The sequence below is a fragment of the Lampetra fluviatilis genome, chromosome 32 (genome assembly GCF_964198595.1).
Source record: "Lampetra fluviatilis chromosome 32, kcLamFluv1.1, whole genome shotgun sequence".
In the NCBI taxonomy this organism is placed as follows: Eukaryota; Metazoa; Chordata; class Hyperoartia; order Petromyzontiformes; family Petromyzontidae; genus Lampetra; species Lampetra fluviatilis.
In genome coordinates, this window is record NC_136306.1 from 7,726,369 (window position 1) to 7,749,560 (window position 23,192).

Here is a 23,192-nt window from a genome sequence, read left to right on the forward strand (position 1 = left end):
AGAACGGTACAACAAGAAACAATACAAAAACTCGATAGGAGTACAAAGTTTAGGAAAGATGTATGCAAATCACCAAAAATGTTTTTATTTAACCAGCTAAATCGTCCCGAGCTACTAGCTTCTTTTTCAGAAACGATCTGGCCATAAATGACAGCTCAATAAAGCAGCTTATCACGTTTACATGTGACCGCATCTCAAGGAAGCTGTACAAAACGAAGAATGTGCCCAGAGATAAACGAAGAACAGAAAATAGTTTGTTTTTTACGGAAGGGAGGGGAAGCCGGGCATGATGATACTGCAGGGCAGAGCGAAACTTGAGATTCCAGTTTGGTGAAGGTTAGATTAACGATGCTTCATTACAGAGGAAAACAAGACAGTCAGCCAAAAGCAGAGAAGACAAATGTCTTGAGTCTGGACTTGAATCGGGGGAAGGACGTGGGGAGAGGAGATGATCGGGGGTGGAAAAATTCGAAACAATGGGGGACTTCAACAAAACGAGGGGGGGTTACCTATTCGGTGAAATAATCTCATTGAACAACAATGTTTAGTGGGAATGACACACACACCGGCACACCTTACAACAGGAAGGAATTGCTCAACCTGACATAGAAAGGTACGAAAAGAACAAACTACCATGACTAACATTGCAATTCAAAAAAAAATCAGAATCATTTCACAGGGACACGCACAAATCGCCTTCTGCTGTGAGTGGCGTCACCAACAATCTCCAGAACGTGCCCTTGGAAGGAGCAAACCGGTCCGAAAGAATAACTCTGGTTATATTTTTCGACAATTTGTACTAAATAGCACACAAAGAGACTCTACGCGATCCTTACAAATTCGACATGCTTTTTACAAAACTGCAAATGCTACACGTTATTATTATGATTGTGGTTTGGGGGCTAAGAGCAAATGAGCCAGGGGTCATTGCGTTTTTCTTTCTATACAGCGTGTGCTTTCTTTCCAATACCACCATGCCAAAGCCACCCTAAAGTTTTAATTGTCTGCTCATAATACATGATTTCTTATGATTTTTCTGCGCCTGTGGGCACGTTCCAGGATTTGGCCCTAGCTGAGCCAACTTCTTCGTTGAATTCACGTGAATAACATTCTTTAAAAGGAACGTGTTCACAACGTATTACTGTATACGGTTATCACCGTCAATATTCAACTACCGCACTGTGCATAGAAGTAAAAGGGTGGAGCGGCGGTGCGATGGTTATTAACACACTTCGCTATGAACCCCGAGACCTAGGTTCGATTCCCGAACCCGGCTAACATCAGAAACGAGTGATATCTGAATTGGTCCGAGTCTCCCCATCCTGACTTCACCAAACACGGCAACTGACCAGCGTGGTGAAGTATGGTCAAGCAACCCACAACACCGACAAGGCGTGCCAGAGGAATTCATCCAGCAGTAGATTTAGAAAATATGAACATTACATAGGAACAACAGAAAAACAATACATAAAACACACACATTGGAACTGCACTGAAGTGGTGTCAACCTTCATCAACGTAATGGGCAATCTAGCTGCCAAACTAAGATATGCAACGATGAATTCTTAGACTAAGCCAAGGGGAAGCGTGAAATATATCAATGTGTTGCTGTTTACCTAAAGCCTTCTCCCACATTTTTTATCGCAAAGCGTACTGCTGCAGCAAGAAGAGTGACACGTTGAAAGCAAACTGCAGTGTATGAAACACTTTTAAAAAAGCCTCGTGGAATAATCTTCTATCCCATTTTTTTTACTTACTTTCTCAGTCCCCTCCCCAACCCCCAAGGCACTTCCTGCCACGGCCGGCCAGGCGTTGAACAATCAGGGGGACGGACGGCGGCCGATGCCTTGAGAGCAACAGGAGACACCTCATCAACCAGACACATTCCGATGTTGCGGCTGGCTGGCGGGCTTGGCCCAGCCCTTCCAAGGAGACCATTTACTAGAGTCCAGGGGAGGCCCCGTGGTGTCGGTGCGGCTATAAAACCGCGCTGCTGCTCGAGGAAGCGGCCACGAGAAACATAAATGTTTATTGGGATGGCCCAGTAAATGTGGCGCTAATTATGACAACGGCGGGCCACCTAAGCCCACATTTGGTGACTGAATAGGGCCCCCCCCCCCCCCCTTTGACCCGCTCTGTATATAACCCCCCCCAAACCCCCCGAGTTTGCATGCTATGGGCACAATGTTATCGTCTTGAACCTACGGGTGTCTAACGAGGAGGATGGGAGTGTGTCTGGTGACATAAGCCAGAGCCTGGTGAAGATGTGACCGCACTTGTTGCGCGCGCTTTCACGAAGGAGTATAATGACGCGCGGGATCATCGAACAATGTCGATGTATGAAGCTCACTATACGTTGCGCCACGGCAGAAAAGATTCGGAAGGCGTTCCACGTAATGGGTTCTCAAGACCCATATAAGCCACTGGAGATCGCTTCATTCGCCACTGTGGTGAAAAAAAAAAACTGAGAGTTTATAGTTCAAGTGCAACGCGCCGATTGGTCTTATCCCGGTCAGCAATGACCGCGAAAAACAACATTTAGTTGTGCACTTGATTTGGTAAAATATCAGCTTTGATATATAAAAAAAGACATTAAGGAATCCACAGTCACGTGATGAACTCTTGTCATAGCAGAGCTTGTGGGAAAGTGTCCCCCCCCCGCACCGCTGTGTAAAGGATAACAAGGCCACTTGAATGATTAAGTCCAGCAGAAAAATCTCTTCTGCAGTTGTTTGACAAACAGAACACTACCCTGTGACCGGTCCCGAATGGACAACTCTTATCTCACGGCACCACAGTGCAGATAGCACAACCGAATACCAATAACACGTTTTCCGAAGAAGATAAAAACCCCACCAGACTTGATTTTTAAATCAAAGTGCGATCCTGAATCGTGACGGTTCATCGAATCGCTGGCGGGGGGGGGGATAATGAATTATTGGCAAATTTCACGAGGGCGAAAAAATTGTGCCAAGCCGTCTCACTCTATCATGGAAAGTGACAAATACATACAGGCAGCGTATGCCACTAACATTTAAAAAAAATTCCCTTCCGTAAAAATATAGGTCATAAAAACGCATGCATTATTAAACTCAAACCTTCAAAAGTAAACCAAGGCAAATTAAAAAATCATGCCGTTTTTAAACATGCAATCGACAGTGCTTTTAAAGAGCTGTCGAATAAATACGGTTTTTTAAAACAGGATCACGCAAAATGCAAAAACGTCGCGGTAGCGACGGTTATGGTGGTAGATGGACGTTCTCGACCAGACATACGGAGCCACGGGCAAGCTACAGTTCGTGACTTCAACTAAACACGGCCCCACGAGGCCAAATGGCTCTGAAATAGCCCCAAAACGATATTAATCCGCCTGTGCACGCATCTTAGCCACGTTGAACAGGGTGCTCGAAGAGAATGTTTTTGACCTGGCAACTCTGTGCACGTTCATTGACCGATCTTTCAAGTTAGCTCCGAGCGCAGAGCCAACGCGTAGGGTCCTCGCGTGACCAAGGTTTGGCGTCAACTAACGTAAAGCCGCATGAACATTTCATTTGAAAAGCGGCACTCGGTAAGAAAAAAGTTCCCCCACCCACCAGTGTCCCCACCATCCATTGCTGCCGCTGGGAAAACGTTGATGCGGCCAGAGCAGAAATGAAGTGAGCTTTTGCGGAGCATCTCGCAAAGGACCTTTCGCCGCACCGTACGCCCGCTACCCGGCGCCGCCGTGTTTCGAGGGCGGCGGAGCAAAGCAAGAGCCTCGCGTGGCCTCACCAAGAATCTGGTCTCGCGTTTAAAACAAAAATGGGACAGTAGATGAGTAAGCCCTGAGCGGGGCGGCACGAGCGAGCCGCACGATTGCGGATAAAAGGTGCCCGTACGCGACACTCGTGTTGACATAAGACGCTCCGCTTTTTTTACGTTTGGCTGAGCGCCGAACAGCAAAGCGCTGGAGGTGTTGCCAGGTAGGGGCCATCGAGCTTTCGAGCTCTTTTTCAGAAGTGACTTGGCCACAAATGATAGCTCAACGAAGTGGCATATATCACGTGGAAATGTATCGTAGCCAAATACTCTAAACGCATGTTTCTACACGTGGAGGGAAAAACCAGAGGCCCACAAGACCACGGGGAGAACATGCAAACTCAAAATATACAGCAGGCGTCAGGGTCGGGATCGAACCCACGACCTCCTGCATACCAGGCGAGGTAGTTAACACCTCGGCACCGTGGTCGTGACACGTGGGACATGCGGCTTATTTGCGGCATGAGCCACCGAGAGCCAGGACGAGAGGCGTCGAGGGAAATTCTGTTTCCTCCACGAGCCTCCCGTAGAAACAGGACGAGAAGGCTAAGCAGGATTGCATTTCTGGTCGACTCAAAAATACACACACATTTGAAGTCCGTTTTGGCTGCGGTTGTTTTTTAAAAAAACCACGTGCCAATACACTAAAAATGGTAACAGTCTTTTCCAAAAATGAATAAAGCTATAGCGAGACAAGATGTGTTATAATTACATTATGAATAATTGACGAATGTCCTTTATTTAACTAGGCGATGGCGCACCGAGATTGTTTTTCTATTTTTTTGGGGTAGCGGAGACCTGGAGGTTATTACTGTAATGATTAATTTATTTGATATACAGTTTTAAAAGGGGATGATAATTGCGCGTGAGATCTTAGCAGAGCCTGGCTGGCATTACTTAGTAAGAAAACTGGGTAAAGGATAAAAGACACTAAATACGTTATATAGACACACCAAAAAGAGAAGCCTGAAACAAATCTAGACTAAAACTGCTAAACGCGTCTTCTCTTTAGCAAACATTTTCTGCTAAACCTCACCACAAATAAGACACGGCTACGTTTCGAAAATCAATGACGTAATGAGAGCAGCAAATACCGATCTCGCATCCGACAGTTGGCAAGTATGACGCTACGGCTTTTCCACGAAGAGACTGTTTGCTTGTTTTATTATTTCAAATGTTCAAGGCTACCCCTCCCAATAAAATGGAGAAATGCTTGGGAGAGGCCGGTTTTTCTCCACTCTGGGAGAAAAAATTAAAATAAAGGGCCCTCTGCGTGAAACACATGTGGCACAGCTGAGAAAACTGCACATGTTCGAATAGCCCAGGGCCTTCAGGGGCAAACAAAATACAGAAATTCTTTGTTGTGCTTGTGAAATCGGGGGAGGGGGGCGGGAGAGAAAAAAATATTAATAATAATGTTACAGAAGGTGGCTGGCGGCGGAGGGGTGAGGAGAGAATAAAATGAAATACGAATTTTAAAATGTTTAATAGGTTTCTCTGCGAGGGGCCTCGGATGGATCACAGTGGAGCTCAAACAAGATCGAACCCACGACCTCCTGTATACCAGGTGAGGTAGTTAACATAATCACGGTGGCACCCAAGTACGGTCAAACAACCCCCAAAGACCGACACTAAGCGTGGGAAACAGTTAAATGACAACGCGCGTAAATTGTTACGGTACTACAAACTGTATACAACGGGTTCACGTGACGTCTGCAAACACTAGAAGCGGCTACATTTCTCCCCCCCCCCCATCATAAAAAAAACTAATCGATTCTTGAAATTGAATCGTGATCCCCAAATCACGACATCTCATTGAACCACGAAGGAAGGCGATGCTTCTCATTTACCTGCACAACTGTTCACGCAAAAAAAAATTGAAGCTCAGTTATTCGCAAGAGCCAACAGCCAAAGCACACATCAAATTTACAATTTAATTATTTGGTGTGAATGGTCGAGTGGAACGCGCAGGAGAGAGTGCCACTCAGGAGCGAGCAGAGCATTAATTAAAGAGCAGAGGGCATAAATTAAGAGCAGAGGGCATTAATTAGCAGCAGAAGGCATTCATTTCGAGACATGCGATGGCCTGTGGATGAGCACAAAAGGCCACCGTGCCAAAAAAAGAGATTTAAAATAACTAACCTCTGTGCCGACTGTAACAGCAATGTTACTTTTTAACTTCTACATGTGGAATGCAACTATAAAGGGGGGGGGAACATTACAACTGTAGACGTGGCCAGTTGGCTCAAGAGGTCAGAGTGTTGAGGCGGCACCGCTGAGATCGCAGATTCGAATCCAGGCAGTCGTCCACGATTAAACACCGGGTTATCAAGTCGAGCCAGGCCACCAATCACCGCGCAGACACACACACATTTTTTAGTTACATTTGGTTCTGCACTTATTTGCGGCTAAATTATTGGTTTGGAAAGTACAAATATTGGTTCGACCGACATGCGATGACCACTACTGTGAGTGCGTAGAATTTGTCTCGTAAACAAAATCTTTTCCCGACTATGTGGATCAGAGGTCCCGTAAAGGCATCTTAGAAGTAGCTCTGTGGCATCCCACTTGCATGGGCCGTTCTTGAACACAAAAGGGTTCCACTCCTCTACAATTTGACTCTTCGTCATCATGAGATGACGCCAATTGCGCAATCCTGATAAAAACCTAGACAGAAGAGAATTTTTTTAAATATAAAAACACCGCTTAAACTAATCGCGGCATCAAAAACGCATCTTTCGCATCGAGGGACGGGGCGGCGGGGGGGGTGGTCCAACGACAAACCGAATATAATTCACGCCAGGCATGAATACTGCAAGTGGTTTCACAACCGCCGGGCGGTTGCAGCGTGTTCGAGAGATGGGATGCAGATTCTCCCCAAAGAACCGCCGAGCACAGCACGCTCCACGACAATGCCAGCGCCATCGCCCGACAAGCGATCATCGCCCGATGTGGTGAACGCTGCCCCCCCCACCCACCCACCTCCCCCGAACGGCCCATCTCACTGCGCTCAATTCGTTTCCAGCCAAGTTTGAAAGCGTTTACGCATTAGCTCTGTCCGTCCATACGTAACGTAATGCAATGGGGTAGGGGACTCTACCGTATTGTTATTTGGGATTTGCCCCCTTTTGAAAAGGTTGCCCAACACTTGCAGATAAATCCCAGTTTAAAGCAAGGACCATTTGGAGCTATGCAAACGTACTTTGCGATTCTCCCCATTGGCTTCCGTGGCTGCAAATTAACTACTTGCAGGGACAAAGACACGTCGGACAGCATTACGTAATCATCGACTATGCACAATTAATCCTAATTCGTAGTTGGTCCCAATTTTATTTTAGCTGTGCCATCACGTAACTACATCCGAGATCTCAGGTGGCCTTTTTTATCTGCACAATAGGGGGGGGGGGCGGTTACACTCCCCCATGTGCCCCGCTGCAAAACACACATCCTTTGTACGTTTAACTACGTTTTCCCATTCAGTGAAAAACTTAATTGAATGCGATGGCTTTTGGGGGTGCAGTAATTGACGCGCTGCACCGAGACCATAGAGTCGCTACACTTGAGAAACCAGGTGAATCACTGGTGACATAAAGGCAGGATCGAACCCAGGATTGTCAGTCAGCGTTGCCAGCTTCCTATGTCTGACCACCCCCTCCTAGACACCCAGACACCTCCTGCTCCATGAATTTCCAAAGCGACAGCTAAAACACAAGGTTAATAGGTGCCAATCGGTCTCACTGCAGGAGTACCCTATCTAATACAAACATTGACAAGCTATAACCCTTACTCATGTATTATTTATCTACCCCAATTCAGAGCTTTGTCAGACTTGTATTAAGCGAACAATGCAAGTGATACTTTGCTGCAGTATTGCGTAACCCTTATTAGGTTTGGGTCACCATTGTGTTTGGACAAACCTATCCATCGGAGCTTATTCTACTAAGATAAACTCTGTGGCAGTCGCTCACCAATGTGCTCCTGGGTTATAAAGCACGTTATCCGGCGTGCTATACAGCAACTTCACATTAATCGAGAGAGACCACGAGCGGCTACATGCAGCTGCCAAGTGGAGCGAGAAGTCAGATACGCTGAACAACCCGCAACACAATCAGAAAATGGCACGCCTGAGAAAACCTGCACGGTAGAGCTATGCTGCGTAGTTTATCAGGTCCGATGAAATGTCTAAGACGAGGGGACTTCCATTGGCTGTTTGGTGCCCATGATGCACAGCAGCTTATGGAACTAGCACATGCTCTGCGTTCGCTCGTGCGGTCCAAACAAAGACTTTCTCAACTTCAACTCCCAACTGTCAAAATATAAAAACCGCGATAATCCCAAAAGTATATTTTAATCTTTGATGCAGACGTTGGCTCAATATGCACACAACTAGGAGGCCCTCAGAAAACGAACAATAACTTTGGGTGTGCTTGTGCGAGGCTTTGCAATGTTTAGTTGGAGGGGCAACGGTATTACAAATATATACGACTGTTTTGTGACAAACGCGATTGTTCCACAAGGGTGGACGTACGCCTGTTATTAAGTGTGCGCGTACGTGCAGAATGCACAACGCACCCCAGCATCCATCTACCATATCGCATAAACTCAAGATACAACCGTCTAAAATTAACATAGACTGAAAGCCGGCAAAATAAAAAAAAACGCCAGTAAGCCTCCGCTTACACCGCATACGTTAAAACTCGACAGGACAGAAACCTAAAATTTCTCGTTTTTCTACGTTGTGCCGGCTCGCTCCATCAGAGCGACCAGCGAGTTCGCGAGCGACGGGTCCAGCCGTAAAAATAACTTGCGCTAAGTGCATGCGTGCGCACACCGGCGGTGGTACAATCGCACACAAATACCAAATCACTTTAGCAGCACTGCCGTCACGGAACATCCCCGACTGGCGGTGCGAGTCTTTCCCCCCCCGCACCACCTCCCGCCCTCTGCCATCCGGACGGACGCCAGAGCGCGAACGTCACACCTGCAGGACAGGGGCTTAAACTTTCACCCGGCAGCTTGTAAGACTTTACAAGCCGCATCCATCCGCCTCAACAGGAACCAGCGGCAGGTTGTGGCGGTTCCACCAGCCTCGCTCGGGGCGCGTGCCTCGCGACAAACCTGCAAATCGAGCAAATAACCCTTCACCCGTTTCCGATGACGTACGTAGGGGTGTACATCAGTTTTTCTTCCGATTCAATTTCGGTGTACGTACGTGTGCATCATCAAAACCGGAAGATAAACTAAAATAAAATAACTTTACCGGGACCGAGGCTCCTCACAAGGCCATACGGGAGGGCGCATGGTACAGTTTGGCGCCCAGCTTTCGTAGAGTGTGGTCGTGTCGCTACAGTTCTCCGCGGTGAGCACGAGGTCTTTAAAAACAATGGCGGTAAGGCTCTCGAAATCAAATTAAAGCCGAGCCGCTTGCGCGTTCCGAGACGGGACCCCACCATGCAACTTGCAGATGTCACAGAGCGGGGAAGGGTTAACCGTCGCAAAGCACGATCCTGGGAAATATGCGACCGATTGCTGAAGTGGAATGGCTGTCGAACCCTCGAGCCCCTTTTGCCAGTCGCCAAACAATGCTTTGCGCAAAATCCCGAGGTTCGTTGACAACCCCGCACTGGCGACTTAACAAAAGTCGAGAGAAACTGGTTTGAAGGTTGGTGCCAGAAACTTAAGAGTGAGGCCAGGCGCGGGCAAGTCGGACGCTCCGTTGAGGTCTGTCACGCAATGCAGCTGTGGGGTTCACAGTTGTGGTTAATTTCTAGATTGAAAACTCATTTCTCGAGAACTTTTTTTGCGTTTGGTTTATTGTCCTTCCCCCCCCCGCACCTCCGATTAGCACGGTTGGCTACGTACGCTGCGAAATAGGTTCAACATATATACATACGTTTTACAGTGTAAACATGAGAATGTCAAATTACGTGTTCCACCCTGTCTAGAAGAGTTTTTATATATTTATTAAAAGCATTTCTATATTTAAGCAGAGTGGTTAACTGCACCAAAAATAGCAGCAGTGGGAACCAAACAATACAGGAACTTATAAAATGGCAGCTTTATTACAAATTGGCTTTTTTTATTATAGCAACTTCAAAGGATTGTCGAACGAGAAGAATTTGGGGGTTTGGAACTAATTGCCTTCAAAAGTTACAACGAATATCACGTAGAGTGATACACAATCGATATGTATGGAGCACAAAACCCACCAAATTGGGGCAGAAAGAATGACTCCTAGCCACTACTGCATGAATAAAAGTGCAGCTATTTTGGCGCATCACTAAATTCAGCAAATAATAAATAATCCGACAAGGCACCGTTGTGGTGAAGACATAGGGGGGGGGGGCACCCAAAAAAGACTTGGTAGGTTCATAACATTGCAGACGGGACGGGCTCAAACCACAAGCAGCTAATCCTTGAGCGCAAGCGCTGGTCAAGGTGGACGGAGATCACGATCATACGCTGCCAGCACGGTGACCCCAATGGCCACCATTAGACCAGCCTGACTCTTCATTAAGGGTTCAACAAAAACGGCACCGAGCGGGAAAAGGCAGCAAAGTACGCCATGGCCCTGCCTCAATCCCGAGTGGCCAACATGCGGGCAGGTGATATTTCGGCAGAAATCTTATTTCCTTGTACAGGTCATCCTCTACGCCGTAGCGAGTCACACAAAGCCCCAGGGCTCATTTCCTAAAAGCGGCACAATAAGCCGACAAGAGAAGGTAGGAAAGCAGTCCCACGCTGCAGAGCCGTTTGACCCACCGACAAGAAAAGCGTTCGCTGCGCCAAAACAGATCATTGTTTTCGCCGCACACCCTGGTGTGGCTTCCAACGGTCGTTAAACGGACCTTTACCGCCAATAAGTGGGCACCCCCTGAAATGTTCCCTGTTGCGTGGGGCAGATTTGACCCGGAGGAAAAGCCAAATCCTCTTTTAAATGCACAGAACCCAGCAGCACAGCGGTCATATTTGCACACGCTTCCAAGGACGGTTGCCCTCCCAGGCAAACTGGACGTCCTGGGCTGCGCTAATGAATTACGTTTCTTTGGTGGGTGTAGCAGAAAACTAAGCAAAGCGGGAGTTTGAATGCGAGATAGTTGGGATGTTACGAGGTCATAAGATTCAGCGCTGCATGACTATAAACTACAAGAAAACAAGCCCATGAACCGCGAATCTTCCTTAAACAATTGGGTGGGAGGAGGGGGGGTCAGCGATATTACTTAAAGTAGCTCAATAGAAGCATTTACGAAACTTTATTTTAGATTCTGCACCAACCCAACCTTTCGCGAATACAGCGTGGCAATTTCGGGGACGAATCTGCCAAATATATAAAAACACTGCAAGACCTGCAGTGTCAGTATTTTAACGTTTTTATCGTGGCTTCCTGCCCGAGCAATTTTATAGAACATTTCAGGTTACATAACTGTCATCTCAAGTCGCCGTCGATATTGACCAAACGCAGCCACTAAATAGGCGCGACTAAGGGGGTGCTGATGGTTCGATCTGCGCGTTGGGTCGTGTAGCATACACATGCCCCCCGAATTAGACACCGTTATCACAATATGCACCGGAGGGGGGGGGGGGCAAAGGGGATAAGAGCTGGGCATCGTAATTCCCAAGGCAACAGAGAAGAAATATGTGATGAGCAAAATAAAAAACTCGATTAAGGGGGCTTTAGCTCCAAATCGAGTCTAGATCCTCACCGCGAATTAAAAAAAAACGCGTGCCGGCTGCAAGACGGCCAAACGCATGCAAGCGTGTGTCTTACAGGAGCGGGCTGGGGGGGGGGAGGATTACTCGCTTTCGAAAATAAAAAAAATATCATTCGGTCCCTATATCCGGACATCGCTTGTGTTTTTTCCTCTCTAATTTTTCTCAAATTCATCAAGAGGCTGATCGAATTCGGACGAACCACACAAGCAAGCGCGTGTCTTACACCCCATATCTGGATGTCGCCCGCCTGTGTGTTTTTCTCTAATTTTTCTCAAATTCGTCAAACTGGCTGATCGAATTGGTAAAAACCACTTTAAATAAAAAAAACTCCACTTGGAGAAAAAATCATGCATGCCACCTCCCGTGGACACAGCCACTCTTCACAGATGACCCCGCACTAAATGTCCCCCCCTCCCACTCTCCCGTTTGGTCATAGCTGTGGTTTGATGGTGTGACGCAGTTTGTATGTTTGTGCAGGCGATTATTGACCTGCTTTTAATCAGATCAGAAAAAAAACATCGTTCTCTGCGCCCGAATACTTTACAAGAATAAATGACTCATTTCTCTTCTTACCAAATTGAAAAAAATCACCAAACGTTATCTTTTTCTTAAAACTATCCCAAGGCCTAACTGGTAATGGGCAGGGAGACTACTGGAAATATTTAACAGCGCCTACATTTTACACGAGCTGGATGCATGTTGACTAAACAGCACTACACGCGACGCACTGCTTATGAAAACAGGGTACCCCCCCCCCTCCGCTGTATTACGTAATTAAAAATAATAATTTACATTCCTTGCTGGACCAGAGTGCGGTTTTACACCCTGCGAAGGAGGGACGGCGTTTCAAGACAGCACTGCACCCACGATAACGGAAGGCTGGGAAAGCCTTTCCAGTCTCAGGCTGATGAGAAAGAAAAGAGCAAGGGGAAAAAACCAGGACATCCGTAGAAGGATCGCCCGCCGCTGCTACTGCTGCACAAGAGCCCACAAAACGGCACCGAGTTGGGAGGGACTTCACGGAGCACAACGGGACGATTACGTCCACGGCGATGATGCCATAACACTGAAGCCGGGCATCGAGAGAAAGAGAAAAACACAACTTAAGCATTTAACACGGGACAAGTGCCCTCAATGCTCGGGGTCATACACTCCTGGATCCATGCACCTGCAGGAAATATTTCATGACATCACGCGTTTCTCAAGTTGCTCTGCGGAGCCACTTGTGTGTTCCACGAAGTCAGACTGGAGTAGTGCCATCACATATGCGCTTCGCACCTATGTGTGGCCTCTCTTAACTTCTCTCTCACCCCCCCCCTCGCCTATCCGCCCCCACCCACCCCCGGGTAAACATCACAGCTCCATTTACGATAAGGAGCGGAGGGGCCAAAATTGTCAGGGTCACTTAAAAGTCACATGCACCCATGATGCTCCTTCAGAATCCACACCTGTGCTGCCTGCTGCAGATGAATTGGCGACTGTTAAGGGGGTTCCGAACAAACGGGCGATTGTACGCCCGAAAAGGCTGAAAAAGTAATATTTGCTCTCATTTCAAAGTCCTAACACAATACGATCGCAAGCAACTTCTTGTATCCCTTTTAGCCGAGAGTGGTTGCGCAATTTACCGCCTGTGCATACTTCCGAAACATTCTGTACAAATCAAGACCCAAGGCTTCCTGTTCCAAGCACCCTACACCACAGGAAAAGGCAGGTGTTGAAAAAAAATAATAATGACGTAACAACTTTGCATGGAGAACACAGTAATTTGCATTCTAAGAGCGGTGCGGGTTGGAGGCAAATGGGAAAATCCTGAGAAAGCTACACTGGAAGGAATAACCCTTAGATCCTAAAACGTTGCCAATCTCAACGCACTCTTTATCAGCGGAAAATATACAGGGGGAATAAAGGCAAATCCATTAAAAGTCCTTCAGGAGTCGCAGCCATTTCAGAGAAGGGCTTGCAAGCCATCATTTGCTTTCACGTAACAGCAGGCATGAAGGCTCATGCTCTTCGCTGCAGATTCAAGACTGTTTTTTTGTCTTTCCCCACTCTTATCTCACCCTCCTCCACCACCGGACCATTTTCATCTCTTCAATCTTCACTTCACCACTCTCTTCCGGAACAAATTAACTCCCGAGGCTTAAGGAACCCGTTTCCACCGAAACGGATTACCGCATCTGCATCAGCTTGTGGTTAAACAATGCGAACGGATACTCTTTGGTTCTTTCGGTAAAGTCACGTAGGTAGAAAAATAAATTAAAAGAAAAAATTATATATCACGACGCTGGTTCAGTAGTTCCACTGCTGGATTATTTTTTCCACCCGAGGACGATCTGCTTGTGTTGCGATCGAAACGTCATGATATATTATTTTATTTTTATTTATTTTTTCTACCTACGTGACTTTACCGAAAGAACCAAAGTGTATGGATGCCTGCATTGACGAAAGCTTCAAATTAATGCGAACGGAACACAATGACGGGGGAGAGAGAGAGAGAGAAAATTTAAATTTTATTTACTGCATCCATGTGGCTGCCAACACGCAACCCGCGATAGCCAGGCCGTAAACTTAAATGAGCTGCGTCGACGTAGCGCTTTCGCAATGAGCCAAAAAAAAAATATCCGATTTTTATTAATTAAATCTTGGCTTAAAGCTTTCGTGACTGCAGGAATTCATACTCTTTGGGGTCTTTCGGTAAAGTCACGTAGATAGAAAAATAATTTAAAAAAATGTTTTTAATTACTTGCAAACTTTATAAAAACGGCTGCTACAAAAATAAGGACAGATCCATGATTTTGGATCTATGATTTTGGATCTACATTTGAAGGTGTGGGTAATCATTACTATAATCATGAAGCAGCTTTTAACTTGGGCATAGCATGTCAAGCAAATAGGACTGAAATTTAAATAGAAATAATCTCCACCGTTCTCAATATGGGAGAAATGCTCGTAAAATACCAATGGCAGATGTAACCAGACAAACCGACTTTTCAGTCACACTGGGATGGCGATGGTGCCATTTTGTGCACGTGTCACAGCATTGACTCGTACAATAAGCAGGCCGCATTTTCATGAACTGTGATGAGGCAGCAGATGGCAGTCTCCTGCAAAATCCATCATAGCAGGATTGTATTTCTACTGTCCCCCCGCGCCACCTTTTTACCAACCTGCACAAACGAACAACGGAGCATGTTGACGTCTGGTCAAGAAACCCCCCACCCCGACTCTACACGTGGCCTTCAACTGGTGGTGGATCGACAAGATCAATATCTATTATTTCCCGCACCCTCCGATTTGCATGGTCCGCTACGTACGTTGCAAAAGAAGTCCAACATACATATGTGCATTAGGATTTTTTTAAAATTTGTAACCAGGTGATGGTGTAAATTGTGGAACTGCCCCCTAATCCCCAATCATCCAGGGTGTTGACTTCTGCCTTCTCATAAATTTTACAGGAATCAGCTGGACTCGAATATCAAAAGGCAAGACAGTAGAGCATGCCACACAAACACAGCCTCGGAGTTTGCCACTTCAGCTTCCTGTGCACTTTGTACCCCCTTTTGATCTCCAACGAGTGACTGTTGACTGTTAAGAATGGAGGCCCAATTGGCATGGGTGTGTTGACAAAAGCAGGGCTCACCAGCCACACACACACACGCACACAAACACGCGCCTGCACACACATCAATAGCCTCCGTGGCTGGAGAACCTGAAAAACTTGGCCCAACATTTTCCAGTGCAAATATTTAATTTCATGGACTGCAGCTGGAAGGGGTGAAAAAAGTTTAGGCCACAAACCGCTTTTCTTAAAAAAAAATCCTCCAAAGCGCACGGGTTTACCAGCAGCATGTAAGCCCTGGTCATGAAAATGCCCAGTGTAAAACATTTCACAACGACACTCTTGCGACACATCCTAACTGATTACGAGTCAACTTTGCCACACATCCTGCCTCTCTCCTCCATTGAACCCACGGCAGTTCATACATCTGGAAGAGTGGTTGAATTGGCAGCTACCATGGTTAAACGCATTCGAGTTGTTTTTCTTTCCAGTAAAGTATAAAGCTATTCGTTACTATTAACAGGCCATTCTAGCGGATGTGTCAATGTTCTAAGTTGACTGGGGCTCGCTGGCTTTGTGATACACGATCGACAAGACCAACATCCTGGTCCAAACTTGAGGTCACATCATTTGGGGACGTCTCAATAATCTGACAAGTTAAACATTAACACCGCCTGATAATCCACAGGTTAGACTGCCCAAGGGAAAGAAACGAGAGGCTAAAAATAGTGCCATCATCTACCTCCATTCAAACCCAACAAAAAGTAAACTAACAAATTACGAGAAACAAATTTGCAGGACCTACACCTTGAGCCGAGTTATTGTATTGTGCAGCTTCATGTTAACGGCATCACATGTCCTGTTTTTGTTTTGTTTTCAAATTCCCGCCTGGCCCTTATGAGCCTCAGGCACTTCCAACAAAGCCAGTAAAACAATGAAGGAAATGGGCCCAATAACAATAGCAGTCCATGTGAAATACAGCAGGCGGCAAACATTCTTTACACACACACATCTCACTTCAATGGGCCCAGCGCATGCCCAAGTGGCTGAAATAATAACTGTAGACTTAGGAGACAATGCAGTAATGCCCACGCGTGCACAACGAGAAATGATTGATGTTCAGTGACATCCTGTTTAGAGAGATCAAAACGTTGACGTTTCTCTCACCGGTAACAGTACATAAAAGCATGCGCACGACCACTTTTCTTTCACCTGGAAGAGTTATTCCTCGCACAAAGTCCTCAAGGACAAGACGTATAATTGCTATGAAAACTATCTCGAAAAAAGAAATTTTTCCTTGGCGTATAAAACATTCTAACCTGAGGCTTGTGGGGTTATTTCTGTACGACCTTCTCTGCAGTTGCACGTTTTTCTTTCCCAAGTGAAAAATCTTTTTTTTTTAAACTACATCCAAAACATACAATTGGTGAGCATAAATAAAAGAGGGGGAAAGAGGTGGCGTAGTGCAACCTGAATTCCATTCCCAACCGGCAGCTAACATTAAATGACAATTAATATTCAAACCGGCCTCGAATCCCATCTTTCCCAAACTCGTACGGACTAGCATGTTGAAGAACCGGAAAACGACCCCCACCATGAGACCAAGACGGCATGGGGAGGCCTTGAGACAAAAGTACTTTCTCATGATTAAAATTGCGCGCGCACACACACACACTTTGTACAACGCACTCGTATTTAACTACGGGCTAACTTGGAGGAGTGGAAGGACACAAAGAGAGTCCTTTGCCTATTGAAACGTATCAGAAAGTAGAAAAATGGTCACGTTTCAAACGGCACGGGAAGTAATCCGCATAGTACTGAAACAGGATGTGTCACGTTGTACATTTTTCATTTTCTAGGCATAAAGGAAATCTCCCACAAATGTGCAGCAGCTGCACAAGGACATGCCACGGATGTTTTGAAAGCACAATTAGGCCATACAACCAATGTGGATTCCTACGAAAGAGCCACGCACAATGGAGTGCCCATAACCGTATGAATGCCGACACTTGATAAGGGCATGTGTTTACTGTATTATTCAACATCCTGCCTGCGTGCTAAATATGAGCAAGGAATGAGACCAGTCTTCCTGGGACAGAGGAAATACCTTTCCACGTGTTGATTATTCTCTACAGCTGCCCTTTTAAAACAATTGCAGAAGATTGTCGGCCGTTTTAAGCCACGGCATAATGTTTAATGCTGCTCCATGGTAAGTTTAGAGACTGCTTTGACTATATGAAGGCATTTTTCATATTTGTGGACAAATGCACTCGCATTAAAATTCCTGCAAATGGGCCAACAATGCCACGCTGAACAAAAACAAACGCAAAATACTCCGACGGGACTTGCGTCAAACATTCCAATGCCGTTCTTGTGAGCGTGCTCATTACTTTATGAAACCGAGCATTAACTGGCATAATCACATCTTACACGTGGTGGTGATGGTAGTGGCCTGGCACAGGCGCCGTGATGACATCTCCGTCACTTAGTGGCGAATGGTGGGTATTGGGTAATGTGGTAGTGAAAATAATCTGACATTAATTTAACAGTACGGTATGAACATTTCCATATTTGTTTGACAAGGGGTTTTTTTGGGTTGTTGTTAAAAGATGCAAAATAATATTCAATTTTAAAGTAACCAGGCTGCACAACTGGCAACGGAGCCAACCAGCTACGCGTTTAGACCAAACGCAAGTTACAACAATTAAGGCCAGGCATCCGAGCTGCATAATCCCCAACACTCCCAGCTATTTCCGTGAAACATGCCAAGGTAATGACAATATTACGTGCATTACAACATTTGTGACATTCCAATTTCCTTAATTACCACAAAAACACTAAACGAGCATGTTTATGACACATTCCTCCGGTTTTTTTTAGCCACCTGTGCATACTGCCGGGGCAATTGTTGTCCGTAAGCACAGTACAAGAGTGGGTCGAGAGGGCCAGCATCACGCATGCTTGGTCACCTTTGTCTCCCTATTACTGACGTTGACACACCAAACGAGGCAATCATTCTATTCCAAGATGGACCCAGGAAATGCCAACCAGGTTAATAGTTCAATTGCCTCTGAACACTCACGCTTCCAGTCTCACATTAAATTATAAAAATATATATTTTAAAAACAATTAAAAAATTAATTTGGAGACAGAATTACGAAAAACAGATATCAACCCATAAGCCACATGGACTTCCTTTTCAGAATGGGTGTCAATTCAATAACCCAAGGAGCGTATCATTGTTAAATTGGCAACGGCACACTTTGAGTTAACCGGGAGAATGCTGCGAAAATGTTCTACATTTCTAACAGTTAGCACAGTGTAAGCCGAAGCATTCTCCCCGTGCCCTCCAACATCTCGGCAGTGACTGCATCACCGCACGACGCTGTATCGTATGTCACTGCCGCTCGGCTGACAGGCATGGGCTAATTATAAACCCATTTCACATTCACTCAACTTAAACCATCAGGGTCGAAAAGTCCCCGGCTATCCTTTGCCCAAACTGCTCGTGAGGAACAGACGTTCTGCCAATCAAGCAAGCCTGGCACACATTTATTTTAAGCTTCAGCACCATTGTTGATTCAGAGTATCCAAGGATATACTAGGCAACGCCGCGTGGCAAAACGTGCAAACATAAATCGCTACACACGCATGCAAATGTTTTAAGCGAGCTCGCTTACTTCCCCAAGCCTGCTTTACGACTGGAAATGACCGGCTTTTTTTTTCCTTTAAAGTCTGGATTCAAATCAAGCCTTAAAAAATGCCTTGCCATTCCATGCAAGTCCTCTTGCATTGTGGGTAGGGCCCAGCTTAATAAACATCAACCGGACACATTAACATTCCAGACCCTAATTCCTGGACAATTACCGCCTTTCAGCATGGCTAAATGGTTCAACTGTGAAATTCGAATTATCAACAGAGGACATACACAAATCAGCGTGCGTGGAATTCCTCAGGACAATATCTCATCTATTACAGCTAGCCAATAGAGGCCTTGCACCGACGGCCCAAAACCGCCATGCACTTGGAAATGAAGATCATCTTTGTCCAAAAAAGAGAGTTTAATAGCGCATTCATTTTAGGCCCGCTCTTTTCAGTGCGAGGTGCAGGCGGTGCAAGTACACCGAACACCCAGAGAGCTCGTCTTCGCACACTTTCACCTTCACAGAAATACAACGCTAATAACAGAAATTTGCACGTGAAATAAATTTCAACTGAGGTCAAGCTGGCAGGGCCGACACAAGAGCACAAACTCGTCCCTCGATCAAGAACCAGAATTTTGGCCAAATATATATATTCTAAAGAACTAAATAATCAACACTTTCAAGATGGAATAAGCATTTGAAACAGATGAAGCGTGCTTAGGAACTGAGGCAGAAAATTCCAGTGCGTCAATACGACTGGGCTACCATGGCATCGCCTGCAAATATAAATGTATGATCGCCGATCGCTGCCAGGTTTAGCACTTTTTCCTCCCTGGTGAAATCGGCCCCTTGCCGCTGCCGATTTACTGTACCACGGACTGCAGCACACAAGGATCCTCCTCCTTAGATGTTTTTTTTACCCCCACCGTTAAATAGGCGCTTGTATTTTTCCAGCACTAATTTATTCTTAAAGGCTCCCTTTAAAGTAACTCGCTTTTAATTTTTTCGCAAAGTGCCAGGAAATTATGCGCATTCCTCTGTAAGTTCAAGAGGCTATGAATTTATTTTGGTTTATATCTTTTTTGTTCCTGCACCAATGAAGAACATAATGTCTCCGATTATTTTCAAGACGATGCACCACTTTAGAAGGGAGACTTGCCTTACAAGTTCATCTGGACCGGAATCTAAATAAAAAAAAATCACCAATACTATCTACTCAGCAATCATTCACGGCAGATGACAACCCCCCTTAGGCATGATAGAATGTGATCAGTCAACACGAACCCGACGTGAGAATCACTCGCTTAACAAGGCATATTTAAGACCCAGAGCCTTCAGATTGGTTTTTGTTTACCTTCTTCGCACACAGTGCCGCCTTGCCCTTGTAGACCTTTGTCAAAGATGAAATGCAATTGTCAATTCAACTTTGCTCCTCAGTCGTATACTTAACCCACACGAAATTAACATTAGCAGATCTTAGGGTTTTAGAAATGTATGCCATTCTGACATCACAAAAAAAGGTCTCTTTTGCACACAACAGACATGACGACATGTCTGCAAAGGTGTGAGCGGACATGTGCGATTTTTCAAATGGAATCTTGCATATTGGGAAGTCAAGTGCAGGAGGCAGCTCCATATTTTGTTCATAATTGAACGGCATACTGCCTGCGCTATTGCAGACAATTGGCATCCTGTCACATCCCATAGCCGTCATACATACAATGGAATACATTTTCCCAGATCCTGCTTAATCATACCCAAAAGCTGCCCAAGCCAACTAGGTGTGCCGTCACCTTTAGGAGGTATGTGTGAATTGGAGGGATTTTTTTTGTTACCCCCTATTTGAATTTCAGGCACCGACCAGGTCTGTGTTTAAGTTAAGGAATTGCATATCCTTGCACACCATGACATAATCTGTGGGCTCCTCTTTAAGCGAGGAATGTAACCTTTCCGTCTCATTCCATTGCCCCCCCCCACTAATCTTTCAGGATGGCTACCAGGAAAGACCACCCATTGTGATTATAAAATGGCCTCACAAGAGAAGTTTCCTCCGAGCCTGCAGATACAATCGCATATCCCCGGGCTGTGAGAATGTGAAGTTTTGACTAACATCAATGTGCCTGTCCTTGCCCATTTCGGAAAAGAGGTGCCTTCGTTCATTGAGAAATGTAAGTAGGCATAATGCGTTAAGCACGTTATTTAAATGTTGGTATGAGAGATCTGCGAAATACTTTGCAAAATGTTTGTGGTTAAACGTTCTTAAAATTATTTGAATTTAGCAAATGTGCCAAAGGCATGGCCAAACAAAGCACCTTTAGTATTCATGGAGGTGAAAAATATTATGCTTTAAGACTTATTTACAGGAAACAGCAGCAAACATTATGTTTGGCAAATTCTTTAATCTTCTGTTATTAACTTGTACTTAAATGCCAAAGTATAATGCAAAACAGACGCATCCTTACCTCTGTTTTCAACACAAACATTGACAAACATTGATATGCATAGACGTATTTAATATTACTTTGGATCTTACGTTTTTTTAATGCATTACACATAGGTGTGCACATGCAATGTGCCAGATACTGGCAAAGTATCAGCAACCACATGATAAAACACTGAACCATTACCTCCGCTCTCAAGTTTCCGAGATGGTTAATCCATTGCGACGCAAGAGCGAAACGTATCCTTTCTATAGTCACAATGAAATCATTACATCCAGCGATCCATGAATGAAACTTTAGCCTCAAATGGGCTGGTGCACTCTTTTTCCATACCCCCACCCCACACCCCCCCCACTTTCAAATGGCCTAAAGATGAAGTGGGGAAATCTATGAAAGATATAAATGGCAATTTGCACAACGTGTGCATAAAGGCTGCACACTCAGGACTCAAGAGTTAATCAATATAATAGGAAAAATGTCACCAAAGGATGGTGTGGGGATATTACCTGGAGCTCACACCAAGCTACTTCAACTCCTGTCTCTGTATCCAGCCCTTTGTAAACAGTCTTGAAGGAGCCCCTTCCCAACTCTATGTCAAACTTCAGAAACCGGCCATCCGTCGAGGTGGCCACAGCTTTCATGCCATCTTCCTCCTCCTCCTCTTCCTCAGGGATACTGGGAGAGGCCACAGCAGTTGGCCCCACTTCTTTCTCTGTCCGCTCGGCGTCCGTGGCCGCATCCAATTTTTCGACAGCAGCAGCAGCGCCTTCGCTCAGCTTTTCCTTGTTCACGTCCACCGAGCCAACCTCCTCCAGTTGCTGCGGTTGACTTTGCTGCTGCTGCTGTGGCTGCTGAATCTGGATGCACACAGCCTGAAGCAGAGGAGTCCTGCCTTCGAGCACCATCAGCTCGGCATCCAACACGTCCTTGAAGTGGGGGCCGGCAGCCAGCTCCCCGCCGAGTTCGCAAACGACGCCCCCTTCTTGTGGCTCCGCCGGCGTCACATCGAAGGCGTTGGGCAGGCTGGCAAGGGAGCGCAGGTCTTCGGCGGCCAGAGTCATGTTGGTGCTCTCGCAGATCACGCTCCGCCGGATGAAGCGGCCCCCGCCGGCGCCAAAACCTCCGCTGGCGAGGGCAGAGCTGCCACCGGTCAACGAATCCCGGTTGGCGTCGTGGCCGGCGGCCTTGGGCCTGAGCTTGGGCCTCATGACGGCGTCCGAAGAGGCGCGGCCTCTCATCGGCGGCAGGAGAGTGGGCGAGGATGGGCTCGGCTCGCTCCTCTCGCCACCGGCGACGTCGCCGCCGCCACCGCCGTCCGCACCCCGGCCCAGGTCGCCATCGGGCACCGGTCGAGTCAGTGATGACGACGAAGACGGGGAGGACGAGGAACGCGCCGGCGCAGCCGCCCCAGCAGCCTTGCTTTCGGCTGTCGACATGCCTCTCAGCTCATTTCCCAGTGCGTTTCCCTCCACGGTCATAGCCCGAGATTGAAGAAGCGATGGGATATGAAGAGGAGGAGGAGGTGGTGTTGGAGGAAGAGATTAAAGCGACAAGTCCACCTGTCCTTGGATTCGGGGAGAGGATGTGGGGCCCCGAGAGTAGTAGCGGTGGTGGGGTGGAGAGAACGCTGCGGATACACACACACAATAAAACAGTGAACAAACAGTGAACAAAAAAGGATGTGAAAATGAGTGAAAGGAAAACCACGGAACAGAAAAATGCAGTGAGCCCCATGATTAATATAATAACAGAAGCCCGTTTCTGACTTTGTTATTTACACACACAGGCGCAGCCGTTGAGTACCTCCTGTATAAACAAGCCACTATTTATACACAACATACATACACACACGACATACCTTGACTGTGTAAAGCAATAGGCTCCGTGTACAATACATGACATACGCAGCATAATCCTGTGTCTCCGAAGGTACAGTGTTCGTGTGGCTGCCAAGCATGCGCATAGCCCTGATGACGTTCACCTCAGATCAAACATGCAGTAGTATAGCCTCAACCCACAATACACATGCACCCGTTC

At 46.3% G+C, this 23,192-nt stretch overlaps 1 protein-coding gene across 13 annotated transcripts in view; it reads right to left on the bottom strand.

Moving 5' to 3' along the window:
* The window catches only part of LOC144943697 (uncharacterized), a 127,990-nt gene that overhangs the window by 101,397 nt on the left and 3,401 nt on the right, over nucleotides 1–23,192 (bottom strand). For all 13 annotated transcript variants that reach the window (XM_078871446.1, XM_078871440.1, XM_078871447.1 and 10 more), the window contains exon 2: nucleotides 21,662–22,782. In XM_078871446.1, the coding sequence (XP_078727572.1) occupies nucleotides 21,662–22,633 (972 nt within the window). In that variant the 5' untranslated portion in view covers nucleotides 22,634–22,782. The remainder of the gene's footprint in view (nucleotides 1–21,661; nucleotides 22,783–23,192) is intronic.